This window comes from Sardina pilchardus, chromosome 7 (genome assembly GCF_963854185.1).
Source record: "Sardina pilchardus chromosome 7, fSarPil1.1, whole genome shotgun sequence".
Taxonomy (NCBI): Eukaryota; Metazoa; Chordata; class Actinopteri; order Clupeiformes; family Clupeidae; genus Sardina; species Sardina pilchardus.
This window is the reverse complement of record NC_085000.1, coordinates 26102537-26128305: the sequence shown is the minus strand read 5'-3', so window position 1 is coordinate 26128305 and position 25769 is coordinate 26102537. Positions and strand designations below refer to the sequence as shown.

Sequence of the window (25769 nt, the reverse complement as noted above, 5' to 3'; positions counted from 1 at the left end):
GAGGTCTATGGGAGTGTCGCCACTCTTACCGCTCTGGTTCTATATATACAGTCTATGGGCCAGGGCTCACTTGTAAATGAGATAGGCCTATCTCAATGTAATTTCCTCCCTGTTAAATAGAGGTCTAATAAAAGTTAAAGTAGACTACGCCTACAGGTCAGCATTGTTTGGCAGCCCCAACCTGTAGGCCTATAGCAGGGCAGGCTGATAAACGTGTAGATGACCAGAACAGCATAACCACCACATCTATCCTTGTCCTTGCCTTTATGATTTCCATAACCACCACATCTGTCCTTGTCCTTGCCTTTATGATTTCCATAACCAAATGACAAACAATGACATGCATTCCCAACCCTGGAACTGGCTGTGTTGTAATGCTTTGTGATGAGGTAATATTCAAGTTATCTGCTGCATGAAGGAGAGTGAGAGGACACCCCATGTCCTGCTATGAAGAAAAGATTAGGGCGCCAAGCTCTAAGATCTTTGGTCTGAACTGTGTATTGGTTAAAGCTATGCCGCCATTAGTGTTCTATTTTCAGTTCATTTCAAACCTTTATTTATACTCGTAAGGTATTGAGGTTTCCCTCATTTACAATGACAATTTACAACGAGTTGTACATTAATAAATAAACAACAACAAAAAAAACAATAGATTGGACATATAAACACATTTACATTTGAAAAAATCTATACAAATTATGGACTTCATATTTTTCCGTTATGGTTTTTATTCGGTTAACGCAACCTCTGGAGCAGAGCTGCATTAACTCATTTCACTTTGATGTCAGTGTCTTAAGCTTTGGTAGCTTAAGTTGTATAGCCCAGTCTAGAGTCATTCAGACCCTCTTTACCAAGGGAACTCTTCACTTTCAGAGAATGAGTTGACCACCCACACTGTCAATTGACGTGTACATTTTGGTTGTCTGATGGAAACTGGGCAACCTGATCAGCATTCAACGTCGCTTTGACCCAGCTATCTGGGTTAGCAAATTGTGGAAATTTCACTTCTTGTTATCATGACCAATACCTAATGCATTCATTATCAGGGTGCACCCAGAGCCACAAACATTGAAAAGATAAAATGTTTGAAATCTGGTCAGCACATCAATTTTTAAGGAGCCAGAAGTGGCTTCATGAACTTGATTTTAAAATGATGTTTATTTATACCATTACCACACAAAATACCTTTAACTTCAGGCACACATGCGTTATTTTCTGAAATTGTTTTAACTCAATCTAAAGATCACTGGACAGTAGGCCTACTTTTGTTACCTGTGTCGTTGGGTCCCCTGAGGATACACACCTTTGCGATTTAATAGCAGGATATTCATGACACTGTTGAAGATCGAACACCCGTAAAAGGAAGTATGAATTCATGTTTTCTTCAGCTAGGACACAAGCTCAGGTTTCTGGGACTCTACTGTACATGAGACCCAGTAATTCCTGTATGACTAAATAGTTGACTCTGATTTGCATACATCATTGCAATTTCATATATTCAATGAATGCATCGGCTGGAGACTAGGTTAGAGGTTAGATTCCTGCATGGCTAGGAACCTACACAACAGGTTTAGTGTCTGAGGGACTTTTTGCTGCCCAACTAATGCCAACAAAAATGGGAATCCAGCTACTTTGGACCTACACATACAGTAGGCGTAGCCTGACTCTCGCCAGACCCAGTTCCGCCATGCTCCACCAGAGGCGTTTAGCTGTGCTCCACACAAGGGTCTGGGCTCGAGGGCAATGCAAACACCTTCAAGGGAGCAAAAAATAATGAACCAATCAGGATCGCCGGAGGGGATTTCATAGATGTGACGTAGCGCCGAAGTGACTGTGTGATTCGGCACGCAGCGAGGAATCTTGTGCTGACATTGATTCTGCTATTTCAACCGTTTTGTCGAATCTATCGAATATTCATTCTTTAAAAGATGAACAGAGAATGGTTTTGAATGCATTTATTGGTGGGAAGGATGTTTTCACTCTTCTTCCGACCGTGTTTGGCAAGAGCTTGAAGTAGCCTAGCACGTCATTCAAGATGACGGACAAGTGGTTTATCAAAACAGATGCAAGGATTTTTTTTACAAGACCCCGCCTTCAGAAATACATCTCTTATCGAGAAGTCCCAGGGTGCGTCTCATCATGCCTCCTCGATCCTCGATGCTCGATCCTCGATGGGCGTTCCCACTGATCTATAACTAACACTGGATAGACTAACCCATTGTTTCCCCCCGATCATTCTTTATGTAGATCAGTGAGGATCGAGGCATCGAGGAGCGAGGGAGGACGTATAAACGCTGCATGAAATGCACCCCCAGATCCTTGTGTGAGGCTCAACGAACTACAAGGATCTGGCGAGAGTCAGGTTACAGTAGGCCTACTTCCAGACGCAAATAAGCAAAGGAAGGAGCCATCTTTTTGTCCATGTCAGATGTTTATGGGTGTAAAAAAATGCTGTTATGAAATATGCCAGCACAAATAATTTATTAATACTTTTCACATCCAAATATTTATGCAATTTACCTGTGCCATACTTTAATGAATCTTGCCGTGGTTCAAACAAATTACAAGAGTTTTTAAATTACGAGGTGTGTTCCATATGGCATATGCGTACAGGTTTTGGTTAATCAAAGTCTTTAAATCTTCACAACCTGGTCAAGAACCATCTTTAGTTAGGGTCTGCAACACAGTCCTCAATACTGAGACAAATTCTTGAATCGCTGACTCATTTTCAGGCAACAGTTTTAAAGACACCACAAGACCAGCACTGTCGTCCCCAGCTTCGGACTCATCTTGCAGCAGCTCTGCCAGGATTAGAGTTCCTGAACTGTGGGTGTACAGGTAGGCTTTCCAGGGTGTAGTCTTTTCCCGGCTGAAGGCCAGAGTCTGGATCTTGACCAACTGTAGGGCAGCCTGGAGAGTCTCCGGAGAGGAGGGGGGCACCTGGAAGCAGAGTGCTTCTTTGTACGTGATGCTGAGCTCCAGCCAGTGTCTCTCAAAAGCCTCATGTGACAGCAGGGGCCCCAGGGATAGACCCAGAGGTTGCTGGCCCTCTTCTGGTATGGACAAGGGTTCATCTATGGCTTGTGTGAAAAAAAAAAAAAAAATTGAGGACCAATTTATGAGAACAAAATCCCCTATAGGGATCAGTTATATACTCTCAAATAAATAGCTCTCTATTCCTTTCTTTCTTCCTATGCATCAGGCAGTGGTAATGTGGTTCGTGAGACAGTCAAGCAGGTATGCTGTGGCTAAAAATAATCTTTAGCCTTCCTCTCCTCTATGTCATGCACTGATGATATTCCTACCTCTGGTTCCCTGAGTGGAATGTACAGTACAAGGTAAGAATGAAAGATGAAGAAATACCTTTAGTAAATGGAAATTTGTAAATGGTCTGTCTCTCTAGACTGGACATGCTCACCTGCCAAGACATCCCCCTGAGAGCTGTGGCCCAGCTGGTCACAGGCCACCGAGTCAGATGACGCTGGGGCTATGTCACCACCGCACAGAGTGCTGAGGGTGTTGAACTTTGAGGCCCAGTTGTTGATGGGCTCTTGTGGGCGACCTGTAAGGACTCCCATGCAAGGGTCAGACTTTGGACCCTGAAACACCCGTCGCGTTTCATCCACCCCACACTCTAATAAGCGGTAGCAGAAAAGGGCGCGGTCTCGGACATTCATGTCACTCTCCTCTTCTGCGGAAAATAGGGAAATAATAAAGCAGTTTAGCAAGTTATGGCGATAAGATTTGCATATAAATGTCCAGTTATTCCTGTTGGACAGGCTTAGCGGTCACCACTGCTAGATCTATTTTCCACGGACAGGACGTAATACCTATGCAGTAGTGCAGCAAACGGCCAAGCATGTCCTGCATCTCCGCTGGTCTCAGCAGAAACAGGCGCACCGTGGCAGTCAGGAGCTCCAGTTTGACCACGGAGGATGTTTCAACCTTCAGTCCATCAATGTGGCTCTCAAGGACATATGGGGCACTGCTGATCTGGTCTCCATGCATGCCAAGAAGCCAGAGCAAAGCCTGTTTCCCCTTCGAACGACAAAGGGGAATATACCTAATGAATAGAACTCTTAAACAATAATTGCTTTCAGACAAAGGTGTACAGTACGTCTACATGTTCTGTGGATATCAAGCAGTTGGGCCGTATATCTGAACAACAGAACAGGACATTTGGAACTCAGCAGGCTCTTCCACTACTCTCCTCCTAAAATTTCAGACGAGCATTATGTTAAACGAGCACATGTCAGAATGAAGTGAAGAACATGCAGAGATTCCGTTCGTTTTATTCTTTGGTTACAAGGGTGAAAGCTCCAGACGGAATAGGATAACAAGCCTCCAGGCAAACAGCTATGCAGTATTGTAAAAAAAGTACTTTAAAGCCCTATTCACACGGGATTAGTATTACCTGTGGACCTCTGGTCATTTTCAAATTATCGCCCCACCTCTGTGTTACTTGCAGCGCATTCGCACGGGATAAGTAAAGTCTGTAAATTACTCTATTTTCACTGACATTACACCCGGATATGTCGTATGCTAACGTCCGAAAACAATGCAGAAAGTAGAAAAGATATGCAATTAGCCCTTTTCACGTGATGTCAGACGAAGCGTTGCTGGGTATCCTCCGGCATGTCCAGCCGCCAAATACTACCGTGCGAATCTGCATCTCAGTGATTGCTATTGCAATTAGCCCTTTTCACGTGATGTCAGACGAAGCGTTGCTGGGTATCCTCCGGCATGTCCAGCCTCCAAATACTACAGAAGAAGAAGAAGAAGTATTCATGGGTTTCATCAGATCCCTTTCCACAGGTGTATTAATCCAGCACCATGCAGTCTGCATTGATAATCAAGGTGCTTGATTGTATACACCTGTGGAAAGGGATCTGATGAAACCCATGAATACTTCTTCTTCTTCTTCTGTAGTATTTGGCGGCTGGACATGCCGGAGGATACCCAGCAACGCTTCGTCTGACATCACGTGAAAAGGGCTAATTGCAATAGCAATCACTGAGATGCAGATTCGCACGGGATTAGTATTATCACCGGACGTCTGTGTTTGGCGAAATAGGCTACAGTAGGTAATTTGTGGCGGAATTTTTACTTTACAAATTACAGACATGGCACATTCGCACGGGACTAAGATCTCAGGCATTCTCCGCAATTATCACATATCACCAAAGGTCCACAGGTAATACTAATCCCGTGCGAATAGGGCTTTAAGTCTATATTGCTCCCTCACCTCGCTATCCTGTAGGCTCTCCTCACACCCCTCAATGGCCAGGCACACGGCAGCTGTGCTCTGGGGGCAAAGCCACACCAGGTCCCTGAAAGTCTGCACCACCGCTGGAGGTGGTCACACAGGAACCACAAAAGGACAACAGTTATTTAATCTACAGTCAGCATTCGAATGTTTACAGTTAGTACAACTCTAGGGGCTCCTTTGCTGAACATTTAAAAAAAATGCTTCACGGTGTTAGATTTCATTCAGATTGCATTTGTTCGTATTTTTGAAGCACAGAAAGAACATCTTGCGGGTCACTTTGTAGACCGTATTAATCAGTGACTGACTAATTGGTGCCATTACAGATACAGGAAAACAAGAGTTTCTGTTATGTTCTGTGTTTTTTGGCTTTTGCAATCGCCCCGTCCCTAGGAATTATACACTTAATGTTAGTGAGTGCACACTTTTTTTTTTTTACTAATGGGGTTGTGTTCACATTTACTGTATGCCTTTCACAGCAGAAGCACTGCAGATGGCTTTTTGCCATGGGAAGAAAAGGAACATGGAAATTAAACATTTCCATGTTCCTTTTAAAACCATTCCAAGAACCATTTTTAAAACCATTCCAAGAAATGGTGCCCGCCTCTCTGCTGAATCACCGCCCGCCCTCTATCTCAGTCCATTCTCATTTCACAGGGAGTGCCTGGTTCCACTGCTTGCTGTTATAGATTTTTTTATAGATTTTTTTTTTTTATAGATCTAGATAGAGAACTGCTGGATGTCCAGATACGGAGATTGATAATTAACAAAGCAACACATCTTAGTACAGTTACCTCCATAAGTATTTGAACGCATGCTAAAGTTGACTATAAAAGAAGAATATAAAATCATCTTTTGGAAATGGATCTTAATGCCTTCAAAAAAAAAAAAAAGAGGAAATATCCAACTTTCAAGGACATCAATTTTCTTTGTGATTGAATAATGTATCGCAAATGAATAAATATTTTTCCTTAAAATACAGGGGTCATACGTTTTGGAACCCCTATGTTAAATTCTCATAGAGACAGGCATGTGACCACACTCTTTGTGAACTTTTTGCTCTCTTGCACTTCACAAATTGAGTAAGGTGATTCAGCAAGTTTTCTTGTATTGTGTGCAGTACTGTAGAACAGTATTGACTGTGTTGTTCAGCTTCCAGTGCCCTTTCTTACCAGACGTGATGTGCTCTTGTTTCAACCCCAAAAGTCCTGTGAGGATGTCCAGACACTTCTCGCTGTAGGTTCGCCCAATGTGGCCTTCAGAAAACAAATCATATTGTTATCATAATAGCTCTCTCTTGTTCTGTACAAAAGTAACTGAAGGCGAGGCCACTTCACTCCTTTGACTTGTAGTGCCACTTAACAGTAAATCATTACCGAAATGCATTCATTGCATATTAAACACTTCGGTTTATTACTAATAATGTAAGCAATATTTGTCGGTACACTCTGACTGGAACTGCTGGTTTTCATCATCCATTTTGTGTCTCAGAGACAGACATGGTCAACATGGCTTTAACATCAGGATTACTGCTGCCAAAGGAGGAATTCCTGTGCAGGTTATGGGTGCATTCCTAAATTGCCAATCTGAGCACTCCGAGTACACTGAAACTTTTAACTGTGAGTTAATCTATTTTCAGGGTGTGAGATTGAATTTACGAATGCACCCTGACATTCTGTGTGACAGGTGTAAGTCGCACAACATTGTTTACTTTTGCAGCCCATCACTGCTGTAATTTTATTTTATCGCTCATAGCATAGTCATAGACAGGCAAATTTGAAGGCAGTTTGCAGATGGGCCATTGATAAAATCCAACGGGGCGCATCCGGCTTCATGGTTGGCACTGTTCAGGACTGCATGGCTGTCTCATGGCAGACACAAACTGGTATAAGAATAAACGTTCTGCGCAATCATAAGATGACAGCAATCCATTGAAAAGAGCAAATACCTGTCTACAGTAATTCCTTACTTTACAATATGATGAGTTTCCTTAGAATTACAGCTAGTCGGATTTATGACACATTGTTTAATCAGAAAGGGCATTAGGACATGCAACAAAGAGTTGATACTGTATGGTTAACAGGGTGCATGCCAACAGTAAAGGGAACAAGGACACAGGGACACACAATACTTGGTAGTGTGCGAGAAATGCCATGCTTGGTCTGATAAGATAAGATATTACTACAAAGCTAATCACTGATAGCGCCACTGGCATTTCATTACAGTTCAATGACAATGATTCATTGTGTTGCAAAAGAGGTGACACAACAGACAATCTTGTGTGTCTTATTGCATGTCCACACTGACCAACAAGAAGTAAACCTCTCAGAAATATTCTTCATGTTTGCTGTTTTTATAAGCTAGAATGATATTTGAAAATAACCGTTTAGTCTAGTGATGGCTTTAGTTCTCATTGATTATAGGGTTGGTGATATTACCTATGGCAGCGATGGCAGCCTGGGCGAGCTCTGGGGAAACATCGGTGCAATAGCCCCTCAACTCCTCAAGCACCAGCCCCACATTCTCATCATTGACCAGCTCCACTAGGATCTCCATCTTGTGAAACTTGATGTAAGCAGGCTCCGAGTAGCCGCAGAAGAAGCGCTTGTAGTGCACCCCGAACTGGGCCGGCTGGCTTCTCAGCACCTGCGGTCGGAAGGTTGAGTTCACCACATTCTTACCCTCTATGCATTTCTATTGTTTAACACACAATTTTATGACAATGACAACAAAGGTTTTTTGTTGGGGTTTTTCTTTTATTCCAAAAGGAGCCACTTACAACCTAGATTAAGCCCTTCTAGTGGTGTGGCAAGACCTTATCCATATGTAATGTAAAACGGACTAAAGTGCAGATATCCATGTCCTAACTAACTTAACTTTTCACCCTCTAGCTTGTCAGAGCAGTACCTGTTGGACATGGCATAGGCCAGCGAAGCGCAGTTCCCGTGACTGTGAGCCACACGTGGCCAGCAAGGGGCCTCGCGCCTGTTCCAGGGCATCGGCCTGCACCGCCGGGTGGCCAGACGCCAGCTGCAGGAAGAGGCGGAGCGTGGCGGCCATGACATGGGCGTGGCTGCTGTGCAGCAGCGCGTCCAGCAAGCTGAGGATGTCGAAGAGCTCGTCCTCGCCCCGAGGCTTGTAGCAGAGCAGGAAGGTCAGCACCTCACTCTGAGCCCAGCTGTCCAACTCCTTCAGTCTGAAATTTGATCAAAGATCCTTAATTACTGACAAGATAGAGCAACATAATGCATCTCTAATATAGAAGAAAAATTCGAACAGTTCCTGTCTGCTTAAAGAGGCGTGTCGCAAAGACGTCATAGTGGGATATCGATCTCTGTCAGATTGGCAAGCAGTTCAGTTTGAATGTTAACAGGTCTGCTTAAAGGGGGATTTAGCCCCCCTCCCCTTTGCGAAGACAGACCGCAGAAATGATCGAACGTTTGCGCCTCTCGCTCCGCTTTAACCCTCTCTGATTTGATTCAATTTGTCTTCATTCAGCTTTACTTGCTGACACTGTTACTTTACTTATTGCTCAGTGCGCACACTAACATGTGAAGAAACGTTGAAGGCAAACCTGTTGAGGAGGTGGTGGGCGATGGGTTTGTTGATGACGACACCGCCCTCATGCTTGAGAATTTCCTCGAGCGCACGGAGACAATTCACCATCACCACCGGGTCGGGATCCCTCAGCAGGCCATAGAGTTCATTCACCATGGTGGCGTCTGGGCAGACACATGGGTGTGTAAATAAATACCATTGAAAAAAAAAAAGAAAAGAGAAACTTGTCTATCCCAAAAGGCCATTGAGAGATTGCAGACCTTTTGCCATACTGTATACTGTATATGCCATATCAAACAACATTAGCGTGAAGAAAAACTACCCATGACTCAGAAAACTGGAAACAAGTTAAGTGAGGGCAGCCTGTCTCCCAAACAAAAACAAAACCCTGCATGGAATTTCTCTGGGAATACTGAAGGTAGAGATGAGGCTACCACTCTGGCATGTTTGATTTAGACCTTGCTTGGTTAAAATATAACATACAGTGCCCTCCATAAGTATTGGAACACATGCTAAAGTTGACTATAAAGAGGAATATAAAATCATCTTTTGGGAAATTGATCATAATGCGGTAAATAAAAAAAATCAATTGTCTTTGTGAATGAATTATGTATCGTAAATAAATAAATGTTTTCCCTTAAACCATTTCCTTAAAACCACACCAAGACAGGTGATAAGTGGGATTCTTTCATTACCAATTTCAGCATTTGGTTGTAGACTCTGCATCTTAGCACAGCCAAGCACAGCCACTCTCCTCACATAGGAAGCTTTGTCCTTGAGTCCATTCTGAATAGGCTGGTGTATGTATTCAGTCATCCCTGGCATTCTGCAAAGACATAACTTTTTCGGTCTTTTGAATGATATCAACTGACAACCAAGATAAGTGATGAATCGAGGCCTGACGTAAGTGATGAATCGAAGCCCGACGTTTTCTGGTCATTCCTGCTCAACTCGTTTCACTAACGCCAATCCAGGATAAATAGGAACGGATACGTCAAGCCAGGTGTAAGTAATTCAGGATACGTGCACATTCTCATATTACTACATATTACTAACTTCATCACATTACAGGGGCTGATTATGAAATGTGACTTCAACAAGACTGGATAAATGTGCTATTTCCCCCCACCAGGAGCATCACTAATACTTAAAAACATTCAGAGCTCAGCCCCAAACTTAGCAGTATAATAATAATAACTAGAAATGCAATTCCAAGGAATTACCAGTGCATGAAAATGCAAAAAAATTTAGATATGGCTACTAAGGTGTAGCTAGGGTAAACATGGTGGTTGCATAGTTGAAAGAGAGTTGATAGTGTTAAGGTAGACATTTTAAAGCTTTAACATTCCTGTTCTAACTTAACTAATAATTTCTAACAGGTATTCTAAAATGTTAACTATGCTAACAATGCTAACTAGGTTGATTAGCTAACTTAGCTAATCATTTTTAGCAGTTATGCTAAAAATGCTAACTATGCTAACAATGCTAACTGTGCTAACCATGCTAACAATGCTAACTTGCTAATGAGGACTTTTATTTTGAAACAGTAGTTGCTAGGGTATCCATGGTGCCCACTATCAAGAAACAAGAAGTTACTGTAGTATAATCATGTTGGTTGCTATGGAAACTGTCAAAAATGCTTAATTTTAATGGTTGCTATGTTGGTTGCTAGGTACATGGAAGATTCATTTAGTTGACTGGAGGCATAGTTGATGATAACTGACAGTTGGAATGGTTGAACAGTTAAATAGTTGAGTAGTTTCAGTGGTTAAATGATTTAATAGTGTATTATTGCAGTGAGGACTTTTATTTTGAAACAGTTGTGGACAGAGGAAACAGTTAACAGGATATGTAGTCTTCACAGAGAGATTGTATGCTGAAAGCCTGAGAGAGAGAGGGCTGCTGCAGGTGGGGCTGGCCACCTGGCATAAGATTCTAATTGCTCAACGACCCGATTGTGATGTCATAGAGGCCAATGTTAAGTCTATGGGGAAATTTTAATAGTTTTTATTTAATAGTTCAAAAAGTATAAAAGTTACAAAGTTGAAAAGTCATAGCAACCCGATCCATTAGAATACCTACGTTACAAAGTTTGAATGGAGTTTCTAAGTTAAACGGTTGAAGAGAAATTGCGGTCAGAAAAAGTGGTAAGCGGAATAATAATAACTAGAAATGCAATTCCAAGGAATTACCAGTGCATGAAAATGCAAAAAAAGATAGATAATGTAGATATGGTTACTAAGGTGTAGCTAGGGTAAACATGGTGGTTGCATAGTTTACAGAGAGTTGATAGTGTGAAGGTAGACAGTTTAAACAGGCATGCAAACTGGTCAGGGGTGAAAAAGGTGAGACTCTTCTCCGACCCCCAGACCCCCCCCCCCCCCCGCGAAAAAAAAAAAAAAATCTTTCTTTTCTGATGATTTCATAGGCCTAATGGACACAGGGACACTTCACCGATTAGCATTAAGCTTTGTATCTTTAGAAAACTAGTCATGTTTTTGAATGGTCATGCATTATTCCCTCATTTTGCCTTGAGATGGGAGAAATACTGATTTCAATGTTGGACTTCCTGCTTTCAATGATGTAAAAATCATCATTTTACATCATTGAAAGCAGGAAGTCCTATTCATGGGTTTCACTGAAATCCGTATTTCTCCCATCTCAAGGCAAAAGTGTCCCTTTAAACTATAAGTCTGAATATTTGTTGGACCAAACCAGGTAATCAATAAACTTGCTTGAGACACACTATTTCAAACTAGGCCTAATATTATTATATAAAATAGGGTAGATAGGCTTTATTTTTTCAAATTGTTTTTAAATGTTTTAATATGCAGCCTAGGCTACTTGTGGTTTATATTGTGCTAGTGCGTTTAACCAACCAATAAAGTTATGTGAACTGTCTTCATATTACATGTTAAACTGTAGGCTACCTGTAGGCACAGGCTACTGATCAGGGTCCTGTAACTCGACAATCAAATGTAAATTTACGTTACGCATGGCTTACGAACTCGTAATGATCCGGGTGTAACTGAAACTTGTCGCAAGTCACACACACTCAAACGGTTACGTGCGTTACGTGTGGTCTGAAGCAGTCGCAACTTTTTTGGCTACGTTAGCGAATCATTTGAGTTGCAGATCTTTTGCGTAGGCTTTGCGTAAGGTCTATGCGCAGTGTGCTTCGAGTAACAGGGCCCACGTTTCTTAAAGACAGCATTAGCATGTCAATCAACTACGTCTCCGGACAAAACAAACCAGACCAGTTTATGAGCATTTAATTCAACTGTCACATTAGCCTTTGATATACTGATAAAGTCTGCCTATTTGCTTCACCTTTTGCCGATCTAGATGGTTCAAACTGCACGTATTCTTCATCAAAATAACTCGTTATGTCTACATTTTTGTCTAATTTCGCTGACTTTCATAACATTAGAAGAAAACAACCTATGCCCGTTGCTTCACTCAGCGTCTTTCTCTAATAGAAGTTGAAAGTTTCAACTAGCCCACCTGTGAAATCCCTCGGCATCTCTCCTCCATCTGTCCAGAATCACTATTCCACCTGAAACGCATCTATATGCGCTCACAACAGGGAGGCTATACTGGCGTGCTCGTTCTGTTCGTTGCGTCTTTGTCAACTTCCACTAATGTTTATTAAACGCATAAGGGCTACATTCACGCATCCCTTGCTGATCAGACGTTTTAAATGCGGCTCTGGAAACACCTCAAGATGCGTTAGCGTCTGCGCATGATTTTTAAACTCAGTTGTAAATCCAATTCACCTTGACCCCCCCCCCCCCCCTAAATATTTTCTCATCGGATCTGCACGAATCATGTAAGTCACCTATTTTTGATTCAAAACGGCGAATTTCGCCGAAAGGTGAGGAGTTTGCATGCCTGTTAAAGCTGAAACATTCCAGTTCTAACTTAACTAATGATTTATATTCATGTTGAAATGTTGATAAGCTAACTTAGCTAATGATTTCTAACAGCTGTGCTAAAAATGCTAATTATGCTAACAATGCTAACTTTACTAACAATGCTAACCAGGTTGATTAGCTAACTTAACCGATGATTTCTAGCAGTAATGCTAAAAATGCTAACTATGCTAACAATGTTAGATTTGCTAACAATGCTAACCAGGTTGATTAGCTAACTTAGTTGATGATTTTTTGCAGTTATGCTAAAAATGCTAGCTATGCTAACAAAGCTAACCATGCTAACTAGATAACTTGCTAGTGAGGACTTTTATTTTGAAACATTTGTTGCTAGGGTATCCATGGTGGCCACTATCAGGAAACAAGAAGTTACTGCAGTATAATCATGTTGGTTGCTATGGAAACGGTCATAAATGCTTAATTTTAATGGTTGCAATGTTGGTTGCTAGGTACATGGAGGTTTCATGTAGTTGACTGGAGGCATAGTTGATGATAACTGACAGTTGGAATGGTTGAACAGTTAAATAGTTGAGTAGTTTCAATGGTCAAATGATTTAATAGTGTATTATTGCAGTGAGGACTTTTATTTTGAAACAGTTGTGGACAGAGGAAACAGTTAACAGGATCTGTAGTCTTAATGAGATTGTATGCTTAAAGGGATATTCCGCCATTTTTGGAAATACGCTCATTTTCCACCTCCCCTCGAGCAAAACAATCGATATTTACCTTGTTCCCGTTCATCCAGCCATTCTCTGAGTCTGGCGATACAACTTTTAGCTTCAGCCTAGCATAGATCATTGAATCGGATTAGACCATTAGCTTCTCGCCTGCTAGCTTCATGTTTAAAAGTGACTAAGATTTCTGGTAATTTTCCCATTTAAAACGTGTCTCCTCTCAAGTTAGAAAGTGCAATAAGACCAACTGAAAATGAAACCTGGCGTTTTTCTAGGCTGATTTGACATGGAACTACACTCTCATCTGGCGTAATAATCAAGGCAACTTGCAGCTACTGGCACTACTACTGCTTGTTGTCTATGGGGACTATTTTCAGATGCTGCGTACGATATCACTGCGCCTATGGTACGTTTGCAAGTTGCCTTGATTATTACGCCAGATGAGAGTGTAGTTCCATGTCAAATCAGCCTAGAAAAACGCCAGGTTTCATTTTCAGTTGGTCTTGTTGCACTTTCTAACTTGAGAGGAGACACGTTTTAAATGGGAAAATTACCAGAAATCTTAGTCACTTTTAAACATGAAGCTAGCAGGCGAGAAGCTAATGGTCTAATCCGATTCAATGATCTATGCTAGGCTGAAGCTAAAAGTTGTATCGCCAGACTCACAGAATGGCTGGATGAACGGGAACAAGGTAAATATCGATTGTTTTGCTCGAAGGGAGGTGGAAAATGAGCGTATTTCCAAAAATGGCGGAATATCCCTTTAAAGCCTGAGACAGAAGATGCCTCTCATATAGCGTTTACGCGTCCTCTCTCGCTCCTCACTGATCTACATAAAGAATGATGGAGCGGCAACAATGGGATAGTCTAGCCCTTCTTCTATCTTTCTTTATGTAGATCATTGAGGATCGAGGAGCGAGGGAGGACATGTAAACGCTGCTTGAGAGGGACCCACAGTAAATACTTTAAAAGTTGTATGTAGATAGTCTAATTAATGTTGATAGACAGAATGTTTAATGGATGTTGATAGGCAGATTGTTTAATAGATATTGATTGACAGTTTAATGGTGGATGAGTGAATGGTCTGAAGAAGATGAATGGATAGAAGGTTGGATGGAATGTGCCTTATATTCTTGTTAAGAGAGACACTGATACAGCTCTCTGAGAGTAGTTGACACAGGTGTAATCAATTTACACGCTGGAGCGTCTGTTATGTCGACCAACCATACATGCTAGGTCAAATTGTAGATCCTATTCTTCAGTGGTTCCGTGTTGGTGGAATGAGTTGCCCAGTGCTCTCCGTTCCAGCAACAGCTTTGGATCCTTTAAGAGGGGTCTTAAGGCATATTTATTTAATATGCACTTTGTCCTTTGAGTTTGTGATGTGTTATGGTTTGTATAATAGTATTGTTTTGTTATAATTTGTCTATTGATAGAATTTGAAATTTATTTTGCTATTGTCCTTAAATTTAGCCATACCATGCTTTAGTTATTATTATTATTATATATCATTAACTGAGTGACTTATTTGATTGCTATTCTCATTTCACTGTTTTATTTCTCATTAGGTTAGTGCTTAAAATTATTGTTTTACTGATAATATTACTATTCTCCCTAGTTTGTAATTGTTCACTGTTAATTTAATTTGTATTGTTATTTATTTGTATGTCGCTTTGGACAAAGGCGTCTGCTAAATAACCATAGCCATAGCCATAGCCATAGCCATTTAACTGGCTAGTCTTAAGAGAGCCAGAGTGTACTCTTAAAGCCTGAGACAGAGTAAATAATTAAAAAGTTGAATGTAGATAGTCTAATTAATGTTGATAGACAGAGAGTTTAATGGATGTTGATAGACAGATTGTTTAATAGATGTTGATAAACAGTTTAATGGGTGGATGAGTGAATGGTCTGAAGAAGATTAATGGATAGAATGTTGGATGGAATGTGCCTTATATTCTTGTAGAATGGAGAGACACAGCTCTCTACTGAGAGTAGTGGATACAGATACAGGTGTAATCAATTTAACTGGCTAGTCTTAAGAGAGCCAGCCTGAGACAGAGTAGATTGTTTAAAAGTTGAATGTAGAACGTCTAATTGATGTTGATAGGCAGACTGTTTAGAATGGGTGGATGAGTGAATGGTTTGAAGAAGATGAATGGATATAAAGTTGGATGGAATTAGGAGGACTTATTTTGATACTGTTGTGCACAGAGGATACAGGGGAACAGAATATGTAGTCTTCAGAGAGATTGCCTGAGAGAAACTGACAGTTGGTGCCCAGGTGGCTGACCAGCTGGAGTAAGATTCTAATTGCTGCCGTGATGTCATAATGAGCAATGTTAAGTCTATGGGGGAAATTGTAATAGTTTTTAACTAATAGTTTAAAAAGTATAAAAGTTACAAAGTTGAAAAGTCATAGCACACATGTCCTAAGTAAGACCTACGTAACACAGTTTGAATGAAGTTTCTACGTTAAACGGTTCTAGCTGATTTGCGTGCGTTAGAAGAAGAATAATAAGAAGAAGAAGCCTAGGAAGAACAGTACAGTGCATTTTCATGCACTGTAACTAGAAATGCAATTCCAAGGAATTACCAGTGCATGAAAATGCAAAAAAATATATAGATAGATAATGTAGATATGGCTACTAAGGTATAGCTAGGGTAAACATGGTGGTTGCATAGTTTAAAGAGAGTTGATAGTGTTTAGGTAGACATTTTAAAGCTTAAACATTCCTGTTCTAACTTAACTAATGATTTCTAACAGGTATTCTAAAATGTTAACTATGCTAACAATGATAACCAGGTTGATTGGTTTACTTGGCTAATGATTTCTAGCAGTACTGCTAAAAATGTTAACTATGCTAACAATGCTAACAATGCTAACCACGTTGATTAGCTAATCATTTTTAGCAGTTATGCTAAAAATGCTAACAATGTTAACTATGCTAACCACGTTGATTAGCTAACTTAGCTAATCATTTTTAGCAGTTATGTTAAAAATGCTAACTATGCTAACAATGTTAACTATGCTAACCATGCTAACTAGCTAACTTGGTACTTAGGACTTTTATTTTGAAACATTTGTTGATGGGGTATCCATGGCTGCCACTATCAGGAATAAAGAAGTTACTGTAGTAAAATCATGTTGGTTGCTATGGAAACGGTCATAAACGCTTAATTTTGATGGTTGCTATGTTGGTTGCTAGGTGCATGGAGGTCTCATGTAGTTGACTGGAGGCATAGTTGATGATAACTGACAGTTGGAATGGTTGAACAGTTAAATAGTTGAGTAGTTTCAATGGTTAAATGATTTAATAGTGTATTATTGCAGTGAGGACTTTTATTTTGAAACAGTTGTGGAAAGAGGAAACAGTTAACAGGATATGTAGTCTTCACAGAGAGATTGTATGCTTAAAGCCTGAGAGAGAGAGGGCTGCTGCAGGTGGGGCTGGCCACCTGGCATAAGATTCTAATTGCTTAATGATCCGATTGTGATGTCATAGAGGCCAATGTTAAGTCTATGGGGAAATTTGTAATAGTTTTTAATTTATAGTTTAAAAAGTATAAAAGTTACAAAGTTGAAAAATACTTAGCAGCCTTCCCCTATTTAAGACCTACGTTGCAACGTTTGAATGAAGTTTCTAAGTTAAACGGTTCAAGCTGAATAGAAAAAATGAATTTGATCAGCGGAATAAGAAGAAGAAGAAGAAGAAGCCTTGGAAGAACAGTACAGTGCATTTTCATGCACTGTAATAAATGCTGATAGACAGATAGTTAAATGGATGTTGGTAAGAAGATAAGTTATGAATGGTTTGAATTAAGTGAATGGAGACATTATGTTGGTTGCTAAAGAAGTTAAATGTTTTTTAGCGAAATAATCTAATAGGCCTAATAATTAATTATACACAAAATGCACATATGCAATAGATAGCAGATATATAAGGCCTACCTAAGCCTACAGCTTATCTGACAGTCAGCAGGCATGTCACAGCGTGCAGAGGAAGAAAGTCCTGCACTAAATTTATAGAAACAAAAGACTGATTTCATAACATAAAGATCAAAGACATGGCCGCAACATGGATGTATGGGGGGTGGGGGCCATCAGACATTTGTGCCCAGGGGCCTATGAGTTCTTAATTCGGCCCAGATTGTATGCTACCAATGATGACTAAGTTGATTAGCTAACTTAGCTAATGGTTTCTAACAGTTCAGTTATGCTAAAATGCTAACTATGCTAACAATGCTAACCAGGTTGATTAGCTAACTTAGTTAATCATTTCTAACAGTTATGTTAAAAATGCTAATTATGCTAATTATGTTAGCAATGCTAACTAGGTTGATTAGCTAACTTAGCTAATCATTTCTAGCAGCTATGTTAAAAATGCTAACTATGCTAGCTATGCTAACTAGCTAACTTGCTACTGAGGACTTCTATTTTGAAACATTTGTTGATAGGGTATCCATGGCTGCCACTATCAGGAATAAAGAAGTTACTGTAGTAAAATCATGTTGGTTGCTATGGAAACGGTCATAAACGCTTAATTTTAATGGTTGCTATGTTGGTTGCTAGGTACATGGAGGTCTCATGTAGTTGACTGGAGGCATAGTTGAAGATAACTGACAGTTGGAATGGTTGAACAGTTAGATAGTTGAGTAGTTTCAATGGTTACATGATTTAATAGTGTATTATTGCAGTGAGGACTTTTATTTTGAAACAGTTGTGGAAAGAGAGTTTAACAGGATATGTAGTCTTCACAGAGATTGTATGCTGCCTGAGAGAGAGAGGGCTGCTGCAGGTGGGGCTGGCCACCTGGCATAAGATTCTAATTGCTTAATGATCCGATTGTGATGTCATAGAGGCCAATGTTAAGTCTATGGGGAAATTTTGAATAGTTTTTAATTTATAGTTTAAAAAGTATAAAAGTTACAAAGTTGAAAAATACTTAGCAGCATTCCCCTATTTAAGACCTACGTTGTGACGTTTGAATGAAGTTTCTAAGTTAAACGGTTCAAGCTGAATAGAAAAAATGAATTTGGTAAGCGGAATAATAATAATAAGAAGAAGAAGCCTAGGAAGAACAGTACAGTGCATTTGCATGCACTGTAATAAGAAGTCTAGGAAGAACAGTACAGTGCATTTTCATGCACTGTAATAATAATAAATGCCCTATGTGATCCGCCCATGTGACTCCTGAACAGTACCCTGCCTATTATCCATCATCTCCATGAAAACATTTAACTGACCCTGGAGGGAAGTGGGCATGGCCATATCACTCAAACACACTGTTAAAAAACAAAATCATCACATTTCCAGCTTAGCATAGTAGCTTTCCCTTCAGCAGGAGGCAATGGTTTACAAACTGTGGCATTGCACACACTTGCGTTCTTGGGTAAAAACCAGGTGTGGACTACAGTTAGTATTAGTTATTACTATATACATATCGGCCATATTTTGTTAAGGTGTGCCATGTCTTCTCATCTATGTCATCTCTTGGTGTCACAGGTACACTCCACCTGGCATGTTTTGTGCTGTGTGTCAAATCTGTTGTATTTGGAGCTTTGGGTTGGTCTCAAAAATGCACTATATAAATAAAAGTGACTTGACTTGACAAAAGCTAGACTCACTGAGCTTGACTGGCTAGCTAGAAGAAGAGCTCTCCCTCAACAACCTGTAAGCCTAGATGAGTCAGTCACCTCAGTGGGGGCGGCTCATTGTTCCAACACCCCATTATTCTGACGACTCAACAGTCTGACTTAAACACTTACACACTAACAGTAATACACTTAAAACAGTTGTGACTGAAGCCCTGGCAAAATGGCCTGGCGGCACCTATTCCCCACAATTCTATATCTAGTAGGAAGGAAGCAATCGCAGTCTATGACGTGATGTAGCCTTTGCTACCTCCTACATATGTCCCAAGTATGACTAAATGAAATGTCAAAGTCAAGAATGGACCTGCACACCTCAATAGGTTTTTTTTTTTTTTTTTTTTTTTTGCAGAGGCAGCTTTTAAGGGGTTGAATTCTTTAAGAAGTACGGGAAAAAACACAACACTGCTGCTTTACAATCACCTCTTTTATTTGACTAATGTGCTGAGTCTGACATTTTGGCACTAGCTAGCCCTTATTCAGAGCACCATTGCCAAACCATGTTGCACTTTTTCCCCGTACTTCTTAAAAAATAAAATGTCATGACTTCCAAAACTTCCCATACATTTACGGAATTTCAGGCCTGAAAATGGGAGTTTACAATTCCATGACTTTTCCAGATTGTCTATGACCATGGGAACCCTGTTTATAGAAGAAATCGAAGGGAGCAATTCAAAGATGAGATGTTTGGTTCTTCTCTGTCAATTTGTGAAATGTCTCCTTTGTATCCTGCTGCTGGTGCTCCTGATGATCAGCTGATTATTGTGTTTTTAAATCTCCCAGTGGTTGCGCACACAAAGCATCATCAAAATGCCCGCCCACTCTCCCCCTCTCTGCTCTGAACCATTTACACTAGCATGGTTCCTCTTCTGTGACTACCGTTTATAGCAGAACAATCAGGGGCCATATTAAACACTACTTCAGCCACCCGTCTTGTTTACAGATCCGGGTCTGTTCACCCGTCTGTTTAGAAAAGACAGGTGTGCCACAATAAAGGTTCAATAATTACGGTATTACTGTACATGCCTCATGAAACTGTAGTGTATGCACAGGTGTACCGGTCCTTTCTAAACAGACGGTGGCGGAATGAACGGTCAATTTGGCCCGTTTGTAAAAAATGACACTGCATTATAAGGGCTATTTACACATGCACATCCACTACAGTAAAGGAGCTGGGCTAGCGTGCAATAGCCTGAAAGATGTCAGTTCAATTCCCAGCTTTCACCGATGTGCCCTTGAGCAAGACACTTACTGTAACCCCAAACTGCGTCGGGGACAATGTAATCCATTGTAGTACAGTTGACATATGGGTCATTCCATGTCATTCCAGACCAAACGTGACAATTTTTCTACATAATATTCCTATTTATGTACCAGCATGTAAAATGTGAACCTCCCACATGGTTTAGTTCTTGTGCTATGGGCTTTGACAAGAAATTTTACAGTGTGTCTCCTGGCTAACATAGGTACACCTGAGGTGCGTTCAAATGTGGCAAACAGTGGCGAATGTTCGTGGTGAACATGTTTTCTTTGAACAGTTAAATTTGAACGATTTGGTGTTCACATTCCATTCTAACAGTAATTGCATTATTGCGTTTGTCAAACTCACGTCCAGTTTCACTGTATACCTTAACACCTCCTCAGACTGTTCGCGATTGTTAGCAAACGTTCGCCAAAAACTCAACACCTAAGTTCGGTGAGCTTGAACGCACCTCTGGTTAAAATGATGTGGACTGACCCATATGTAAGTCAGTCACTTTGGACAGAAGTGTCTGCTAAATGTAATGCAATATAATGTACATCCATGCTTCGGAGATCCCTGCCTTGACTGACCTGAAGTTGCACATGTTCCTCAAGGCCAGGCCCCGCACCATGGGGTTGGGATCAGCGCAGTCCTTGCGGAGCGTGTTGATGGCCAGCAGGGCCAGGTCTGGTTTGAGGCTTGCATAAGTGCACATGTACAGGTAGACCAGTTTCTTCTGGACAATATCCACTGTGGCGCTGGCCTTCACCATGTCCATGAAGAGAGCGGAAACATCCAGGCCCTGTGTCATGGATCTGTCAAAGATGCCCGTCAAGATGGTCAGAATTATATAGTTACAATAACTCACGGACAATAACATGAAAGTAAATTCGAGAGAAGTGCTGCTGTAGCCTAAATAGTGGAGGCAATAGGACAGGGGTCATTCCACGTCAAATCAACCAGAGCGCACGCACTTGCGTCTCAAAAAAATCTGAAAAAAAATACCATGTGCACCTATGTTACCCAGGAGACACTCTGTAAAATGGTTTTGTGCTAAGATCAATACTTTTCAAGTAACAGCCACTTTTATGGGGGGAGGGGGGTGTCAAATTTGTTCTGCCTCTTTTTTTGGTCAAAGTTCACAAGCTCATTGCTCGAGAACTAGAATTTGTAGGAGGCTCAAATTTCGCAGGCTGGTACATAAATAGGAATAGTATGCAGTAAAATCACCACGAGTAGTCTGGATGATCCTGCATGGTCATAGCAGTCCCTCAAAGTTTATCAAAATGTTATTGGAGTTCTCACTCCCCTCCCCTAAAACGGGCTGTTACTTGAGAAGTATTGATCTTAGCAGAAAAACATTTTACAGAGTATTTCCTGGGTAACATAGGCACGCATGGTATTTTTTTTTTAGATTTTTTTGAGACGCAAGCAAAGATCGTATAGTAAGGAAGATGAATCATAAAGGGGGTTTTCAATGGAATGAAATGGTGCCCACTTCCGCCTCCTATTTGGGCGTGATCAATGACGAGTAATCGGTTTAGACCAGTGTAGAAGCAGCAGAAGCAGTGTGCCGTTGATAACAGGTGGCCTGCGCAATTAGCGGAGACAGGTCAGGTCAGGAGGGACAGGTCGTGAACAAAGTTACTTTGCTATGTATTTATCACGCTGGAAAATACGATTTCAATGTGGGAATGTTAGTAAGACGTGTGCCTTGTAGAATATAGGTTCGTTACTTGCATTGCTGAATGTAGGGCTAAGGGAATGGTCATAATCCGAGATAAGGATTATTTCTCCCGTTTACCTCCCGTTTGCCTCCTAAATGGGAGTGGCACTACGTCACAGGGTAACCGGAATTGACCCCCATATGACTTGTCTCGCTTTATAAACCGTCTCTGACGCAAGTGTGTACGCTCTGGTTGATTTGAAGTGGAATGACCCGCAGGGCTCTTCAATTGGCAGCCCGCGGGCCGGATCTGGCCCCCGAAAAACGTTGTAGTGGCCCTTGAAGTGTAGGCTAACGTTGTTATATGAGAAAATCCTTATATTCGGCACAGACATCTGTCGCTTTGGACAAAGGCACCTGCTTAATAACCATAACCATAACCATAAATAGCTGGCGGAAAAAGCGATAGTGGAGGTATTCAGTAGCCTACATTATGCAAAGACATTGTTTGTGCCTTGTTTTCCTTCCTTTGTTTTTACACAGCGTCTGTCACCAACATGTTGACGTGCGCCAAATCCGAATTGTTTTCCTCAAAGCATGAAGCATTTTTGAAATCTCACCATAGGTGTGCCTCTCCTAATGGAGCTATTGGAGTCGGTTTAAAAGTTCAACCATGGTAACATCTAGTCCTGTTCGCTACATCTCTCACTTGCTCTGTAAACCTGCAGCCACTACACCTCAGCCAGGTTTGAATGAGTTGAACATAAGATCCATCTTAGCTAAGTTTCATTGTAAATTGACACTATGTTGGAGTCTGAGCTACTAATATTTTAACAGGTTGCACCGCGCAAATAGTTTTAATGTGAAACTAAGTTAATTCATATCCATCGCCTTAGATGTAAAGTCCATTGTAAGTAACCTTAATTTGTGAACATGGCCATCTCATTTAAATCGTGTAAGTATGTTGAGAAGAGTTACATATGTGACCGATTTCACACATTTAATCCACATGAACACTGTTTGAATCCTGTTTGTACCCATTGGAAATGATATGGACCTAGCAGTTACTGCGCAAAGCACAGATTCCATTGCTGTTGATATGTTATCTCAGATTTCATATTAGCCATAGCGATAGAGCCAGTGTCACCTTCCCAACGTTGGCCTAACCACTGTGGTAGTCTGGGCCTGTGGCAGAAATATTTCCATAACAAAATAACCACCCAATTCGATGTTATTTACAAAATACAACATTTGAACACCCATATTGATGCTGTTGTAGTTTATTGTATCTACAAGTATGTGATTACTCATATTTCAAGCCATATTTCTAAGGGCCCTCAGTTGTGATACTTTTCATGAACTGGCCCCTAGATACAGACTAATTGAAAAGCCCTTCCATAGTGCATGAATGGCGTTCATACCAATTATGCAACTATAACCACAAATAAAGCTATTGCAAACCAAGGTTAAATCAATATGATAAACTTTGTGACAAGAAATAAGCAGCCATGTCAGACTATAAAATAATTAGGCTAATAAAACAAATGATTGCTCTGTCAGACACTCCATAAATCCTTCCATAAAATTACACCATACATTTAAATTTTAATGCAAAATATATTTTTGTGGGACATTGCCCTCTCATGGACACAAAAGATATTGAGAAAACATCAAAACAGTGTTGGTGCAGTAACAGGTAAGATCTATCCTCTCTTGACAATATTCTCAAGATCACCAATACGGCACCAACACGTTTCTCACCTGATTACACGTAGGATGTAGCTCCTGTAGCGGAGACGGTCAGACTGAATGTTGGGGTTTGAGAGAGCCCTCTTCAGCTCCTTCACCGTCTCCTCTGAGCTTAAGTAAGGCATTGTTATGGAACCTTAAAAGCAAAAAAGAACAAAACTTTTTTGAGTTTGTGACCACTGAAGTTCTATTAGGACATAATTCTATCAAATGTTTTTTCAACAACACTTCAAACAGTTTCAGCAACACTTCAAACAGTTATTCTGATTGGATGATCATGACGACTGATGATTAAAGTTCTCCAGAAAAGAAACTGTTGCCCAATATCAATGGGAACCGGCCAGAACCACAATATTGACAAATACTGCCCAGAAACATTGTTCAAAAAGTTGCCCCATGTATCATTACTTAAGACCAAATTAGGGTGCAGGAAGAAAGGCTATGTCCAGGATGTTGTGCATAAGTAGTCAAAGAAGCCAGAAGATTGATGTACTAACTGTACTCTGTATGGTGATTGAGCTTGCAACCTCATTTCTACTGAGTGGATGAACATGCACGCTAAGTATGTTCATCTAATGGTACGTTTACAAATCGGATGGGCAATATTGAAAGGCCATGAGGTGTCACATAGTAGGTTTTTTTTTTTTATCCCTATTACTGTTGTTTGAGTTTCACACACATTTGTTAATGTTTACATTTTATACTGGCTGTTATCAGGCGAATATTTTACCAGCGGTGGTTTCCCAAAACTTCAAGATTACACAGTGAGGCCAGGAGAATAATTCACAAAGTGGCCAACCCCTAAGTTCAAGAGAATGCTATTTAGCCCCTAACAGTACATGTCCTTATGAAGAATTGTTCTTGGGGGGTGGCAACATTCGTACACAACTATTACATTACTGTACAGTATTAAGTAACTGTCTGAGTAACAGGCATAATGTCCTTCTCTCTCAATTCTCCCTCTCTGCCTTTTCTCTTTAGTATAATATTATACAGTACCATTGTTGATATGCTTATAATACTAATCATCATGACTTAGTGATAACACTAACCCACTCTATATCTCTCTTTCTTCCCTCATACTTCACCTGTGAGGAAACTCACCATTACCAGTCATCACACAGAGAGGCTAGGAGAATAATTTACAAAGTATTGAATTCACAAAGATTGCTCACACTGATACCAATGGACAGTAGCCTACCTCTAAGTTCTATTTGACAAGAGAACACTTATCATTTCATGTAAACAATGTCCTTATGAGGAACTGTTCTTGGGGGGAGGCAACATTCATGCACACCTGTTACTGTAGACTAAGTAACTGAAAGGCATAATGTGGAGAAATGTTTTCCCGAAGAAAATGTTGATGTTTTCTGAAGAAAAATATAATACAGTTACTAAGCCACCATGTCATGTCATGTGTAGCAGTGTAGTGTGTGTAGGTAGGTAGGCAACGAAATTAAGACACGACAAGTATTCAGTCAGTAACCTCAAGCCAGCATTTTCATTATCTTAAAAACTTCGTTTATAATTGTATAAACCTACCTTTGATCAAACAATGATGAATTCAAAGGAACTCGTCACGTTTGCATAATGTTGGCAGAAGCAGTAGCATAGTCATCAACATTGACCAAAACAAATGGCTAACACTAGTTGGCTAGCTGAAATTCAAAACCCTACAGACGCCAGGGAAATCTCTACATTAACGCATGAAACGTTGTTATAATAGATACGCTGACCGACATCACTGTTGAAGTTATAAGCGAAACAACGTTATCCTAAGAAGTAAAAAAATAAACACACACCCATTCAACGCATAATTCTAATATTGCATGCCACTTTATTACTTCCGGTGCATATTTTTTTCCGCGTTGAATCGAAGAAATAATATATTCTGAATTAAAATAATGTTACAGCTTTCTTCAATATCTTATTGCCTTATTGGTATCTAAATATATATTTTCACGTTTAACCCACTGACTCTTGCTTTTATATAGCAACTCTCCTAATGACCCGGAAGTTTCTGCTGCCCAAT

General features: G+C 40.5%; 1 protein-coding gene across 2 annotated transcripts; it reads right to left on the bottom strand.

The window, feature by feature from the left end:
* Positions 1-2464: 2464 nt before the first annotated feature.
* Positions 2465-25561, bottom strand: ap4b1 (adaptor related protein complex 4 subunit beta 1). 2 transcript variants are annotated; one of them, XM_062541551.1, is made up of 12 exons: positions 25280-25561; positions 23750-23873; positions 20913-21137; positions 9520-9650; positions 8841-8988; positions 8174-8462; positions 7705-7912; positions 6439-6522; positions 5246-5349; positions 3831-4038; positions 3419-3691; positions 2465-3083 (listed from the first exon to the last, which is right to left on the bottom strand). In XM_062541551.1, the coding sequence occupies exons 2-12, from the start codon at positions 23860-23862 to the stop codon at positions 2653-2655; spliced, it is 2214 nt and encodes a 737-aa protein (XP_062397535.1). In that variant the 5' UTR covers positions 23863-23873; positions 25280-25561; the 3' UTR covers positions 2465-2652. The 2 variants fall into 2 exon arrangements, with proteins under 2 accessions (XP_062397535.1, XP_062397536.1); XM_062541552.1 differs by having other exon boundaries at positions 2465-3080.
* Positions 25562-25769: the final 208 nt, after the last annotated feature.

What these genes read in the sequence shown, in the direction of transcription:
- ap4b1 (XM_062541551.1), bottom strand. Translation starts at nt 23,862, where the DNA reads ATGCCTTACTTAAGCTCAGAGGAGACGGTGAAGGAGCTGAAGAGGGCT. An exon ending in ACAAGAGCACATCACGTCTG is followed by an intron (nt 5,350 to 6,438) that starts GTAAGAAAGGGC and finishes GACCACCTCCAG; the next exon opens with CGGTGGTGCAGACTTTCAGG. An exon ending in AGAGCCTACAGGATAGCGAG is followed by an intron (nt 4,039 to 5,245) that starts GTGAGGGAGCAA and finishes TGTCGTTCGAAG; the next exon opens with GGGAAACAGGCTTTGCTCTG.